This window comes from Callorhinchus milii, unplaced genomic scaffold (genome assembly GCF_018977255.1).
Source record: "Callorhinchus milii isolate IMCB2004 unplaced genomic scaffold, IMCB_Cmil_1.0 Scaffold3, whole genome shotgun sequence".
Lineage (NCBI taxonomy): Eukaryota > Metazoa > Chordata > Chondrichthyes > Chimaeriformes > Callorhinchidae > Callorhinchus > Callorhinchus milii.
The window spans coordinates 14,912,519-14,928,188 of record NW_024704744.1 but is presented as its reverse complement, the minus strand read 5'-3'; the positions used below and the strand labels follow the sequence as shown (position 1 = coordinate 14,928,188).

General features: G+C 36.2%; 1 protein-coding gene across 8 annotated transcripts in view; it reads left to right on the top strand.

Annotated features, from left to right (window-relative positions):
- LOC103187116 (kinase D interacting substrate 220) overlaps positions 1-15,670 on the top strand; it is a 70,786-nt gene that overhangs the window by 6,027 nt on the left and 49,089 nt on the right. For 7 of the 8 annotated variants that reach the window (XM_007906467.2, XM_007906474.2, XM_007906473.2 and 4 more), the window contains 11 exons: positions 4,213-4,362; positions 6,324-6,422; positions 6,537-6,635; positions 7,142-7,240; positions 8,047-8,148; positions 9,604-9,702; positions 11,613-11,810; positions 12,982-13,080; positions 13,363-13,461; positions 13,981-14,079; positions 14,650-14,827. In XM_007906467.2, the coding sequence (XP_007904658.2) occupies positions 4,255-4,362; positions 6,324-6,422; positions 6,537-6,635; positions 7,142-7,240; positions 8,047-8,148; positions 9,604-9,702; positions 11,613-11,810; positions 12,982-13,080; positions 13,363-13,461; positions 13,981-14,079; positions 14,650-14,827 (1,279 nt within the window). In that variant the 5' untranslated portion in view covers positions 4,213-4,254. The remainder of the gene's footprint in view (positions 1-4,212; positions 4,363-6,323; positions 6,423-6,536; positions 6,636-7,141; positions 7,241-8,046; positions 8,149-9,603; positions 9,703-11,612; positions 11,811-12,981; positions 13,081-13,362; positions 13,462-13,980; positions 14,080-14,649; positions 14,828-15,670) is intronic. The other variant, XM_007906468.2, reaches the window with a different exon arrangement.

The following is a 15,670-nucleotide window of genomic DNA, read 5'->3' as shown; positions in this document are numbered from 1 at the left end:
GTTTGAAATTTGAGAAAATCCAGACTGCAAATCAGACAAATTCTGATGTGTTGAAACACTACTGTTGTGGACAAAGCATTGTTTATTGCAGTGGGTTTTGCAATATTATAGCTATTTTTCTTGGCTAGTGTACACTTAAATGATGGAAAACCAGACTTAACTTTGAATCATGGTTAGTTTAAGTGTTTTTATATTGCGATATTGTATTCTTCTCAATTGAATACAAAATCGAGTTTTGTTAATGTGGGTTAAGTAAAGGCATTGATCTTGTTTTTGGTACCAGAAATTATGCAGCAATTTGAACAAAACGAATATCCGATTGTTTGGCATTTGATTTGGGGGAAAAACAGCACTGTCTTGACCTTTTAAAATGTTACTTTATCTTTTTACCATGTTCTTGATATCTTGAAATCTTCCTTTATCTTTCGGCTTACAGAGTCTCCTGACGTGAAAAGTGCCATGTAAATGTAAAACCTTGGTCGTGGCGAGGCTTCAAAAATTCAAATGACAAGACGCGGCTACAAATTATAAATGTCATTGGATTAGTCAATTCAGATTTCCAGTATATAAATCTCAGTGCTTTTGTTTTGTATGTGCACAGGGTGCTAGTGGCAGGGACACAAAAGGAAATCTTTGAATGTGGTTTGTGTTTTTGTTTTCTGTCACTGAGAAAGCAATATGAGCTGTATGAGATAATTGGGCTGGGTATAGCATTCAGCCCAAATCATACATTATTGATTCCAGTTTTGGATTTTACACTGCAGCTGCTCTGCAAGGTTGATCAATTTGTTGTGTGTGAGTTGTGTTGCAATGCAGTTTGAATAAGCAAGACGATATGCGACCTCATGCTATTGGCTGTATATTTTTTTTAAAAAAGTCTTTGGTTTGTTTACAAAGCTGAAAGTAATTGAAGGTTGAAAGTTTGTATTTTTAAAAATGTATTTAGTTAGCTTTTGGGCAAATCATCTTGATTCTGTTTATGATCTACTTGCATTCTTTTTACAGTGCATTAAAATGCTTTTTATGAGATGAGTTTTAAGCTGCCCCGATGTGCAATAAACATGACTGCACAAATGCTGATGGTTGATTGCTTCACTGATTTAAGGAGTGATGGTTTGCCCTATTTGTGGAGCCTTTATATTAGAATTTTCATTGTTTGAACTAATACAGATCTTCAATTGTGCCATCGGCAGTGACAGCAGTGCACACATTCAAAATTTTAAATAAAAATCTGACTGCCCCATGTTTTGGTTTCTGTTTGTCCAGAAATTTCCATTATTTATTCAAAAAACACTTCAGGCTTTCATAAATTTTCCAATGCTGCTGTCATAAACAATTTGTTGACAGCTTAATTTGCAATGGAGATTGGATGTTATATGAATACAGATGGGTACTTTTCATTTAGACACACACTTACCTGTATATACTTACTTGGGACGTCCTCCCGACGTGAAAGGCGCTATACACATGTCATTTTGTTATGTTGTTGGTATATACGCTGTACGATTTAATTTTTTACATTAAAGCTGTAACTAATGTTCTGTTCAGTTATTAATATTTCAAGCCTTTGTTACCTTCTACTTATAGACTTTTCAAATAAACTCCATGCTAGATTCCCAGTTTTACCATACAAAAGCTCCAGCTAATCCAAAAGTATACACCTGCAACAAATCTTGCATGCCCATCACCTTAGACCTCCCTGGCTCCCAACCCTGCAAGCCAAAGTCCTAACTTGTAATGTGGTTATAGCTGGGAAAGCAGCAGGAATGCTTGCCACACAATGCTCTCAATGGTAATCTGTGCGGTTTTAGGTGATTAGACTGCAGCAGTATCCCAACACGCACTCTGGGGTCCCCCGGGCTTGGATCTTGCCAAACTGCACCTAATACTCCGTAATTAGCTAAGCAGGATGCAACCCTCCAGGGAGAGAGCGCGCATTCCAATAAATATCTCGGGAATTTCCATGTATAGGCAGGATGCATGGAACTCTGTTTGGTTTGGATACTCGGATAAGCACGGTGATGGATTTCCACATATGTCAGACACCAGACTGCCCCCAAAAAAGTGTAATGCTGTACTAGCATCATAAAGATGGGAGGACAAATATCCTGGGACCCATTGGGGATGGCTCGATGGTTCTTTTTCTCTCAGAGCTTTTGTAAATCTCTTTATTGTTGCCCAGTATTCCAAAACAAGACTGGTTTAATTAGATATGGCTTTTGTCTGAGCCTGGTTTATAAATTGCTTCAAGACGTTGCCATTGAAACATTGTCATAATTGTGCAATCATTCTTGAGTTTGTTATCTGAGTTTAAAATGTTTTCAATGATTACATTCAAACTTGTCAAATTTTATTGTGAATTGTATCAATAGCTATCCCTTTGTTTCCTGTTTATGACATTTGTAAAGTTCTTGTTAAATTTCAAGAATTATGAGAGGAGAAATTGCTGATTTGTTTACAAGTTTCTAAAAATGAACACAAATAATTCTTGCATTTGATATAGTGCCTTATGTTGTTGAGAAGGCTCAAAGTGCTTCATGGAAGTTACATGAACAGTTTTGTTTGGGGATGGCTTTGATGGTTCAATTTCTCTGAGACCTTTTGTAAATCTCTTTATTGTTGCACAGTATTTCAAAACAAGACTGGATTAATTAGCTTTCTGTGCAACTATGCAGTTTCTGACTCTGAGGCAACCGCACCATGCTGACATCTGAAAATACTGATTAAATGGTGTACATAGAATTGACTGTCTTAAATAAGATGGTGGAGTCGATATTTACTGCTTCTCTAGTGAGAGTAAGAACATATTCACGGTTCGAGGGAGTCGCTTTCATGTGATGTTTAAACTAAATATTTGTCATAGCGAGTCTGTAGTAGGTAAGATTACTTGAGATTTAACTAAAAAGGATTTTGATTAAAGCATTGGCATGTTTTCTGAAAAAAAAACTTAATTTAAAATAATTTAAGAAATTGAATTTGCAAGTTTTGAAAATAATGTAATCCGTTTCTGATTTTCCTTTGTGTTGTATATTTAAATTGAAGTTAGTATTTGCATATGTGACCAGCCAAAAGTTTTCAATATTTTGATCTGAGACACTGATGATGATAATGATGATAATTTTGTTATTCTAAAACATATTTGGAAATCCCTCCACCCTCCCTGATCCCGACCCCCAGCTTGGGTGCGAAACACTGATTGTCCAGCGGCTTGGGGCGTCCTCCTGACGTGAAAGGCGCTATACAAATATAATTTTGTTGTTGTATACACTGTAACAGATTTGTGCGGTTTCAGCGCAGAATATGTTTTATTTGAAATGTTTCTTTGACTTGCAACCCCATTCATTTTTAATAAATGGTTGGCGCAGATTGAGTTGAAATCAGATAACCAAACCCTAGGGATTCAAATGCACATGTGCCAATCTGTTTAAAATATGTATTCAGTTTTATCATTTTACAGTTCTCCGTGTTGCCACTTTTCAAAATCGATTACAGGATGGAAATTCCTTAATTCTGGCTTTTTTTCAAAGTTTGAAGCACGTTAATTTTAATCATTTGAGAAGTTTCTATTTTGAGCCCTATTTTACTTCAGATTACCAGTTCTTGTATGCCATGGGTTAATATAATACTGAGCAATGTATGCTCATTAGCTACTTGCTTTTATGGCGAAGGACCATTGAAGTACAGTAGTTTTGAAATTTAGTTTATAGCAATAAATATTCATGAAAATAAATTATCACCTAAATCTATTTAACGTCAAAAAATAACTTTTTTTTTCAAAACCTTGATGGCGCTCATTGCTGGAACTGGCTTTTTGTGAGCGTGGTGGGAACTAGCTTTTCACATGTATTATTAAAAACAGGCCTTGCAGAGAGGCAAGTTTCTGAATGAACACAAATGTTCCCAAATAAATCCCAACATTCGCAGAATTTATCTTTTTTGTTAATTTTACCAACCCTTCCCATTATCTTCTCCCATTTTATCCCATTAGACATATTCCCTACATGAAAGGTGCTGTATCAAATGCAAGATTGATGATTATTATTTGAAGAAAAAACATACCCCCAATAAAACCAATGACTTTATTTTGTGACTTAAAAATTGACTTTAGTGGTTCTTATTTATAACCAAGTGTTTATATATAACTAGGTGTTGGTAGAGCCTTGTGAAACGTGGCCTATTAGTTGAGAATGATTGTAATTCTTATTGGTGTAGGTACAGTGGAAGACTGCTTGTCATGGTGTGACTGAAACATAAATGGCTGCCATCATGTCCCAGACATTATTAACCTATGTCGAAGAGGAGAACATTACTGCTTTCAAAGCACTGTTGGAAAAGTACAAGGATGTGGATGAAAGAAATGAGGTAGGGAACTCTTTGTACTAACTTTCATTAGTAAAACACAATGTTTTTGCACGTTCCATCAAAATATGCCGGTAATATTTTAATTTACGTTGAGTATTGTCTGTAATAATTTATTCAATTTTTAGTAAAGGAAAATTCTATTCAATATGTATTCCAGTGTGTACTCAAAATGGGCTACTTTGAGGTCCTTTTATGTAAGAGGAAGACCTTCCTTTTTCCCGCCTGACACCACCTTCTCTCTCTCCCCAGCATGGAGGTCCAACTCCACCATTGTTAAGTGCTCCGAGATATTACAATGTGAAGGGCACTATGTAAATTCAAGTTGTTGTGCATCGGTTTGTTTTCAGGTTTAACCATGAAGTATCTCAACCCATTCACCATACCTTAACCTTTATGACCCTAAATGACAGACCACAGATGATTTCTGAAATACAAAAAGAAGTGGAGTGAACAGGCCAGAGCATACACTGGGAAATACCTAGGAAAAGTGTCTTAAACAATATATATATATGTAAAAAAAACGACTTAAAAGGTTCTGATACCACAAGTTCAATGTGAACACATTTAAGTAGTTCCAGATGAAGCTAGAATAAGTTGAATGAGATCATTTGACCTCCTCTAAATCTGAATTGGGAACGTGCTTTGTGAGAGCTGAAAAGGATGAATGCCACTTTTTCAATTTCAAAGCCACATTGTGAAATTGCTTATTTAAAATCCACTGGGGTAGATTTAAATAGACCGCTCCCAGTTAAAAGCTGTGTTTCAATTGTGGTTAAGTGCTTGTATTTGGAAACTGGAGTCTTCCGCCAGATCTCTTAGTGATGCAATACTTAATTTGTTTATCTACTCATATGAGTGATGATGAAGATTGCAAGTTGCTGTCAGACTGGAGCCTGTGGTCAGTTACACCCATATTGACTAAAGTTGAACTAACGTTGCTTAAAAAAAACTATTGTCCTATATCAGTAGTTCAGTAGAAATGAGGTCTGATTTAACCCAAAAAGTACCAATACATGGAAACTCTGCTGGTAGATTCTGTGCCTTTTCAGCTCAGTGAACACTAGTAATTGCTGCAACAAAACTGCTTAAACATCAGGAATAATTTGCATTATTAATCTGAATCAACTAAAGTGTATTCAGTGAGTACATCTAATGATCAGTTGATCCATACTAGCAAGAAAATTCTCCTGTTTGCTCCCTTTTCTGTGCTGAACTAGCCAGGTGGCATGAAGAATTGATATATTTGGCCTCAGTGATTTTGATTAGAAAAGGGAAAATTAGCTAGCGTCGTAGCAGTTGTGTTGAAATTCTATTATTTTTCTTCCGATTTGATTTGCTCTTTTCTGTTCATTCTTAGTTATAAGAACTAACCTTTTTCAAGACTTTACTCTTTTAACTCACACCGTTCATTTTAAAACCATTGATTTGAATTAATTGGGCATGATAGGCCAAATTAATAGGCCCAATTGTGCAGCCTAAAAAGCATTGACAGTCTCATCTCGAATGTGATTTTTAAACTGGAAGTTGGGTAGGTGAACATAAATATACAACATCAGCAATCCTCAGAAAAAGTTGACACCCCAACATAAACATTTTGATGATGCCTTAAAGGTTTACTGTTTGAGTTACAGTTTTAAGCTGTCAACACTTTCCATTTCCAAATGTTATCTTAATCATAAGTGTAAGTTTAAACCTGCTTAAAAATAATTATCTGAGCTCTGACAATCAACCTCTCCTTGATGTCTTAACTTGTTGGAAGTCCGAGACAACAAACTTTGATTTGTTTCCCTAACTACTTGTAGTGTGGTACCTGTCTTACTTAGTTCTACTTATTGTATTGCTATTATCTTCAAAATGTGTGAAGCCTAAACGACAGGAGGTATTATTTTCAGTATCAGTTGGTTATTGATCCAGAGAATAAGTTGAAGTCTTGTAATATTGACGAAAGTCTTATTTTGCAGAGTGGCCAGACTCCCCTAATGCTTGCAGCAGAGCAAGGAAATTTGGAGATTGTTCAAGAATTGCTCAATAAAGGAGCTAACTGCAACCTGGAAGATGCCGTTAGTACTTTTTCTGTAATCTTAGAAACTAAAGAAAAATTTCAATTCTGTATTTGCATTTCCTCTTTTACCCATACATAAAACAGTGTGCTTAATATATTTGACTCTTGACAGGATAACTGGACAGCTCTCATTTCTGCTGCAAAGGAAGGACATTTAGAAATTGTGAAGGAGCTCATTAATTCTAGTGCTAACCTAGAACACAGAGATATGGTGAGTTGAAAGCAATAGGACATTGGTTATTTTGTCATTCTGTAAAGATGTAAGTTTATCAGCTGCAAAGTAGTATTGCAATTCAAATTTACATTTATACAGCACCTTTCACGTCAGGAGGATGTCCCAAAGTGCTTAACAGAAATGGCTGGGCACTCAAGCTGAGATGGTATTAATATTCTTCATGTACTGTCCTATGTTCTAAGCAGCATAACTTTTGTTAGAGGAAGTTATGAGGAACATAACTTTTTGAAGGGAGGGCTGTCTGAAGAGCAAGTATTTTTCAGGAAGTACAAATTAATGTGAATCAAGCAATTCAGTACTACAAAACAATTGCAATACTTTCAGGATCAACACGAAGGGAGGGAAGAACTTGGCTTTTGATATTCTGAACATAAATTCTTAAGATTTAATCCACCTTAACATGCTTATAGTAGGCAAATGTGTGTTTACTTGTCTATTTTAATGCTTCTGAAATTATTATTTTTTAACATTGGATGTTTCAGGGTGGCTGGACTGCTGTTATGTGGGCAGCTTATAAAGGTCATACAGAGATTGCAAGATTACTTCTTGAGAGAGGTACAAACCCAAACATTACTGGACAGGTGAGTAATCTTTCTCTAAGATCATTACATCTAGGAAACTGAGGGAGAATTTGTCAGAATATTCAAGAGGAAATTGGAAAGCTTTTTGGATTATGGGCAATTAAGAGTAATATTATTCTTTGAGCTGCTTTGTAAAGGGCTCTTCCAGTCTTTTGCACTTCTGTGTACTGTGAGCTTTCTTAATTGTTATAGATGCTTGCGTATATTTGTGTTCTGTGTAAACACAAATATATTTTGATTGAGTTAACTTCAAACAGATATTGTGTGAAATCTCTGAGAGGGAGGGCGGAGAAGTTTTCATTTGGCACTTTACCAAATTTTATGGGAATTATTTAAGCAACCAAGTTATGTTTCACGTCAGTGGACGTATCAAAGCACTTCACACACCACCAAGGAAACCTGGAAGGGGAAGAGGGAAAGAGCTGAGGGGTGAAGGTGGCTGAAAATACAGTTGAAGGGAAAGGTTTTGAATGTGAAGAGGGCAAGGCATTCTACCTGAATTGCAGAAGCAGCTTTTTATGTCTGTTTAAAGCTGAGAACAACAACAAACACATCCTTGAATTATGCAATGTAAAATCTAACTGAGTTGCTGTGACCTGCTACTTTAGGGAAGCATTAAAGGGTGGTTGTGTATTCAAGAGTAAATTGTAGGATGGTATTGATTTGAAATGTTAGTTTGTGTAAATCAAGAATTTTACACAAACAAAACCTTTTACATTTACTTTTACAAACGTGCAATTATACCTATTTTATGTCTTAGTAGCAACAGTATTGGGTTAATGAAGGGTGTTTTAATCACTCTTTAGCAGTACAGCGTTTACCCTATCATTTGGGCAGCTGGACGAGGTCATCATGAAATTGTTGAACTCTTACTTCAGAGTGGAGCCAAAGTCAACTGTTCTGACAAAGTAAGATTTTTTTAATATATATGAAAAAATATTTAAATTGTATTTAAATATTTAATAAACAGTCATGGTATGATTAATGGAGAACATTTTGGTTTTGGTATTTCTTAGCTGTGTTCAAATTAGTTTCAGTTGAACAGAAATTGTGGAGTAGGAATCACAACTACCCTCTGCCAATCAGTTTAATTGTTGATATAATTCTGAGAGATGGATTTTTGCCTTTGTACAAGTAGTGGGCAAATTTTTGGAACATCAGTCCATATGGGAAATGGGGGAGAGGTTCTTGGTATCCTGAACTTGCACTTACTGCTCTAGATAATTACTAAGAGGATATATTAGGGAATTGTGTATTGAATTGCAAATTTGAAGTTTGAATCCTATTTCATAACCAGCAGAAAGATCCCATTGGGTTTTAATATGAACCATATTCTTTAATTTCTCTAAATGCCTATTGGCTCTACAGTCTTGCACAAATGAGGCAGTCGGCTCAGTTGATTGTGAAGCTGTAATTTACCTCAAGAATGCACTTCGCTGTTGCATTATTATTTCTAAACTGCATCAGAGCACTGCTTTCTGATAGTGACTGTCACCGGGGTAGGTCCTTTCTCCACTGAAAGGCAATAACAAAAACATACTTGCTGGTTCTTTATAGGCAGGTGGTAGTTTTCCAGCACGATTGAGTTTTGTTTTGGCTGTTAATGATTTTGATTCACTGCTGCCAGAGGCATGGGTCAAAAGCATCTATAATTGAACCCTGTTTTAAGGAAGTAGTTGGGGTCCACGAGATCCCAAACTGTCTTATTATGAGGCCACAAAATTGTTGGTTTCATGTTGAATGCCTGCAAATGACTGGCCGCCCCACTGGATCCGGTGCTTAAAAAAAAACTGCCTTTTGAGTCGTCATGTTGCCGCTAATGTCACTTCCTGTGAGATACACAGTTTGCTTGAAGGGATGTTGGTGATGACCAAGTGACCTGGAGGTTGATCATTTTTAGTGCTGTACAAATAGCTAATCTGACTTGCGAGCATAACATTTATTAGATAGATTTGATGAGGTAGAGTATAAAAAGATACCTGGAGAGAGCAGAGAATTGGGATTAGAGTAGTTGACTGTAGTGATGAGCCCAGCACCAGAATAGGCTCGATGGGCTGAATGCCTTCTATAATTCTAGGTTGATTGTTACCTCTGAGTTCAGAGGTACTGTGGCAGCATTGGAACAGAAATGGGCTACAATTATGCTAATGGTCTGGGACGCAATTTTTGCTGGAACTTAAATGACTCAAATAGCAATAAAAATGTAAATTCTCAGTATTAAAATAGAATAGATATATTTGCACAGTATCTCCAAGAATGTGAATGTTGGAACCTGTGGTTACAAATGATTACATTTAAAGCAATGTATTGAGAAATGAAAGTGAAATGCAGTCAATAACTTTTTTGTGATGCTTTGTTTTTAGTATGGAACAACACCATTAATATGGGCCGCCAGGAAAGGTCATATTGAGTGTGTGAAACATCTGTTGGAAATGGGAGCCGACGTTGATCAAGAAGGAGCTGTATGTATCTCTTTTTTATTTAAACCTTTTGTTTTAAGTGCATGTTGGGAAAAACCTAGTTGATTACATGAGAACCACATTGAATTGCGAAATGTAATCTTGCAGGTATATTTTGTTTAGTCTTTAAATGGGTTTATGTTGAAAACTGATCAATAGCTTTTAAAATAAATCTGATTTCAACCAGAGTAGTAGTTGAGATTGTAATTGACCTGAACTTGCTCACAGGTGTGCAAAAAGCCTTCTTGGACATGTGAGTAAAAGGATTGAGCTTCCCTCACTCCACTTCTTCCCATCTCCCAACTTGCATATGAAGGGTAGGCTCTTGATAAGGGGCTTGTGAAAAAAAATCATGATTTTGGCCACAGAATTTTTTTAAAAATAGGAAAATCCCAAATTTAGGATTTTCATAAAGGTTTTTCGAGGGGTTAAGTTGCTGGTGCTGCTGCTGCATTCATGTCAAATTGTACCATAGATTTTCTGTGCAGTCTTGAATATCTGTGGTACAAGTTTGTACATGCTAGAAATTCTACATCAATGACTTAGATGAGGAAATAGAGCTTAATGTATCTAAATTCATGGACGATACAAAACTAGGAGGGAAAGTAAGCTGTGAGGAGGACACAAGGAGGATGCAAAGGGATATAGACAGGTTAAGTGAGTGGGCAAGAAAGTGGCAGATGGTATATAATGTGGGGAAGTGTGAAGTTATTCACCTAGGTAGGAAAAATAGAAAAACAGATTATTTTCTAGAGGGGGAAACCGCACCTGGAATATTGTTTTGGTCTTCTTATCTAAGAAAGGATATACTCACCTTAGAAGGAAATGCAACATAGGTTCACTTGGTTGGTTCCTGGGATGAGGGGGTTGACCTATGAGGAGAGGTTGAGTAGACTAGGCCTATATTCTCTAGAATATGGAAGAATTAGAGGTGATGTTACCGAAACCTGTAAGATTCTTCAGGGTCTTGACAGGGTAGATATTGTGAGACGGTTTCCCCTGGTTGGAGAATCTAAAACTTGGGGTCATAGTCTCAGGATTAAAGGTCAGCGTTTTAGAACTGAGTTGAGAAAACATTTCTTCACTCAGAGGGCAGTGAATTTATGGAATTCTCTACCCCAGAAGGCTGTGGATGCTCAGTCATTGAACATATTCAAGACTGAGATTGATAAATTTTTAAAAACTAAATGGATTAAGGGATATGGGGATAGGGTGGGTAAATGGAATTAGGTTAGAAGATCAGCCGTGGTCTTATTAAATGGCGAGGCAGGCTTGAGGGGCCGAATGGCCTAATCCTGCTCCTATTTCTTTGTAAATAACAAATTCGTAGGTTTGGCTTTCATTTTAGTTTTTTTTAAAAAATCAGTTTAATATTAATTATTTGTATGTCTGTAGACTACTATGCAAGGAATGTAATATTCAACAAATGAGGCTAAATTGACCATCGCTTCCTCAACCAGGTTTGCTGGAGCACTGTAGGACTTTCCCATTATTTCTTCAGTACAGCTTCTTATAGGTTTATTTTTTGCATCAAACCAAAACCAGTTTTAGGAGAGGTTTCAAAAGCCTCCGAACTGGTTAGAATTATTGTTAAATTATTGCTAAAAATGATGCTATGCTCATTTTACTCCTTCAAAAAGTGGAAAATGTATTTGATTGTGCACAATATTGGAAGATGTAGCAAGAGCTACAGAATGAAGTTAAAGCCATATTTGTTACTGTGCTATTGGGGCCTGGGGTTGTCATCTTTCGCATCCCCTGTTTTCTCCAGATGGTGGAGTGGGTGAAGTCAGTAATGTGGGGTTTTATGTGGATGTGAAAAGAATGGATTAATATAAGTAGGCTTTTCTAGTGTCATGCTTTATTAGTTTACCAAAGTTTTGTGTTTCTAATTTTCGCATCTTTTCTTTTAGAACTCCATGACTGCCTTGATTGTGGCAGTCAAAGGTGGCTATACAGAGGTGGTGAAGGAATTACTGAATCGCAATCCAAATGTCAATCTGACTGATAAAGATGGGAATACAGCTCTGATGATTGCAGCCAAAGAAGGTTACATTGAAATTGTACAGGACCTGTTAGATGCAGGAACTTATGTCAACATCCCTGATAGGGTTTGTATTTGCTGTTCTTTCTGATTTGGTTACATTTCAAGTTACATATAGCTAAGGTTTAGAATGTCAATTGCAATGTTTAAATTTTTAGTTTGGGAACCCAAATTTTTGGGGAAAAAGCGTGGGATTTATTAGTTTGTCTGGTTTGAAGGCTTTTGGCTTTGAGGTTTTATTGCTTTTGGCTGTAATTGGAAATCTCATCCTTTTGATATTTGATTATGCCATGACAGTTTTTAAATGTTTTTGACAGAAGTAAACTTTTAGTTTGGTTTGATTCCTAATCACTTTTTTTTCCACAAATATTCTTCCTGTACTGCATAGCTTTGGACCAAGCTGCTCCTAGGTTTGGAAATCTGCCCTAAGCTTCACTGTTCTCCAATAGACCATTCAACATTTTCTCTCCTCCTTCCACTTTTTCTCCAACCTCCCCACTCTTCCAGAACACTTGCACACAACAAAATACAGATCCTCTACATCCAATGGCAGTTTCAGGATCTCTACATGGTTGGGCAGTTAAAGTTAAATGTTTCGTCTATTTACTTTGAATTGCGCGTTTAACTTAAAAAGTGGTGTCAGCTTAGCTCAGTTAGTACAACTTCAGTCTTTGAGTCAAAAAGTTGCATGTTGAAAGCCACACGTCATAACTTTGAACTCAGTCTAGGCTGACATTCTTGTGCAGGACCGGAGGATCACTCCGTTGTTTGTGACACTCATTTAGATGAGTAGTTAACTTTTTTTTCAGGTGGTCATTAAAATCCTATGATACTATTTGATACTATAAGTTTCATAAGCAAGCGTGTCTCCAGTTGTTCTGGACAACAATCCTTCGAATAAAATGGACCTTCATGGCAGTTTGTAGGACAGTGTTGAACACAAATTGGCTGTCACATCTTTCTATAAATATACAGTTGCTACTATTGACAGCAATTCTATGTGAAGTACTGTGACTTTTTTGTGTGGGCACTATATTAAATTCAATGATTTTTATTTTAACAAATTGAATGAATACATTAAAGCTGTTTCATCCTAAATTTAGCTTGAATAGTTGTAATGCAGTGAATTTTTTTTCAGGCTATTTTTAGATGAACAAACTACTTACTAGCAATAGTTTCTGGATTGTAAATGTTTGTGTCAGATATTTTCAACATAACCCCCTTGTGCGTTTTTTCAGAGTGGTGACACTGTCCTAATTGGAGCTGTTAAAGGAGGTCATGTGGAAATCGTGAGGGCTTTACTTCAGAAATATGCTGATATAGATATAAAGGGAACAGTAAGTACAATTAATTATTACCAAATGTGTCCCGGGAAAGTCTTGATTTTAAAAAAAAGTGTTTATCAGTACATATGTTTATTATCTCTTCAAGATTAAGCATTCAGTTTAAATTTGAATACATCTGCTTTTATTACTAAATTCTAATAGCTCCACTTAGATTGGGGTGATCTGTACTATTAAACACATTTTCGAGCACTTTAAGAGGAAAACAATATTCTGAGGAAGAATGAAACATTGATTTTGTTGTGTTTTGATTCATACTTCTTAATTTGCTTTCAGGATAGTAAAACTGCTCTGTATTGGGCTGTGGAAAAAGGAAATGCAACCGTAGTAAGGGATATTCTCCAGTGCAATCCTGATACAGAAATCTGCATTAAGGTAACAATTATTGTGTAAGCGCTTTGGGACGTCCTCCCGACGTGAAAAGCGCTATATCAAATGGAAGGATTATTATTATTATTATTATTGTAATAGCAAAGAGCATTATGCAAATTCATACTATGATTGTTTTCTGCACTTGTAACCTAATTTTTGTGTATTCCCCAAGACACTGTTTTTACCTCTATTTCTCCAAGCCCTCCCCCCCCCGAGTTTAATTTGCAGATATTTTGATAATTTAATTTATTTTTTTAAGTGTTGTTGGAGAAACATTCAGCCTCAACTGTGTTTTCTGCTTATTACAAAATGATTTTGATACATTTGTCTGCGGAGAAGCTCGGTTGAATCTGTTAGGAATTCCCCAATATATTACTGACAATATTAAACCTAATTACTGGATTGTTGCTGTAGACACTCTTCTTCAGCAAGTTTTTGATTTGTGTGAAAACAGTGTTAAGTAAAATGCCTAAAGTGTGTTACACATTTTAAAAGTAAATTTAAAATCTCTTGTACTTTTAGGATGGTGAAACTCCTCTCATTAAAGCAACCAAAATGCGGAACATTGAAATTGTTGAACTTTTACTGGATAAAGGTGCCAAGGTGTCTGCTGCAGATAAGGTAACATTTCCAATTAAATACTTTGTCTCAGTTTTCATAGAAAAGATATTCAGAATGTAGATAAGTAGTTTGGATCTGATGTGAAGTATAAATATCAAATTAACTTTAATAAAAAGTTACACATGTGCAGTGTGGTTATAATAGAAGTTTATTCATGTTGATTATTTGAGCAGTTTGGCTGAGTAATCAGTTACTTTGGCAGCAGAGAATAACTGATCTTTGAAGTGAATAGAGATGCCCTATTCAGGTGCATACTCCTAATCCTCCTCTGTGCCATGTATTTTAGTTCATTTTAGTGTACGTATTTAACTTTCGGAAGTTAGTCTTGTTTGATATCTGACTAATTGAGCCTCTAGATGTTCAATGATTAGTTGGAAGATAATGGTTAGGGGCTAACCAAAAAAACTTCACTGATTTGTACACTTGGAGTACAATACAAATTCAAATGGAAGGATTTTAATACACTTTGTGGGAGTGATATTGTAATGTGTGTATGAAAAAATGATGTCTGACAAGCAAATTATAGTACGTAAATTGAAATCTCGTTGAATTTTCATTGTTCTATTTCAGAAGGGAGACACTCCACTCCACATAGCCATCCGTGGGAGAAGCAGGAAATTAGCTGAATTGTTGCTGAGAAATCCCAAAGATGGACGTCTACTTTACCGACCTAATAAAGCAAGCGAAACTCCATACAACATTGACTGTAGCCATCAGAAAAGCATTTTGACCCAGATATTTGGAGCAAGTAAGAGCTTCATTAATCATTTACATTTTGTAGAAAATATCTTACAATTCACGTGTTGCGCACCCCAAACTGAGGATGTTATTCAGAGGACTGTTAGGAGTATGGAATGCTTTACCACAGATGGCTGCTTGAAGAAATGTCCTAAATAGATTTAAAATAAATTGGATAAACACTTGAGGAAAACTATTAAAGGATAGCTGGGAATGAATTAAACAAGGTATCTCCAGTGTGGGAGTGAGCATCATGGAACAGTGATCCTTGCCTCAAACTTTCAATAAGTCATTCCCTTTAAAAGAGGAGAAAAATATTGGGCCAATTTTGTCAAGTCTTTTGACAGGTGCCATATAAAAGACCTTTGTCTAAGGTCAGGGCGTATGGGATCTAGGAGAAGGCAGCCGAATGGATAGAGAAGTTGCTTCAGGGGAGAACACAAAGAGTAGTGGTTAAGAGCAATTACAAAACTGGATGATGTGGAGTTGTGTTCCTCAGTCGGCGTACATATTTGTTCAGCCATTTTGAAAAGGTACTTTGTGTCTGGTCTTTTCGGGGTCCATAGTAGACACAAAAGCTCAACTGGAGAAGGGGGAGTGGTGCTGTAGTTTTTTTCATACAAAATGGGTGTACCAGCTAAATAATAAATCATGTTTCCAATTATAGACATGACCACGCTTAAATCAATCTTCAGTATTCATTCCTCATGCTCAATAGCCTAAACCATTATGAAAAGATGTTATTTTTAATGAGATTTTGGACAAGAGCTGTATAATATAATAATCCTTGCATTTGATATAGTGCCTTATCGTGTCTTCAAGACATCTCAAAGAGCTTCACAGAATATACTGT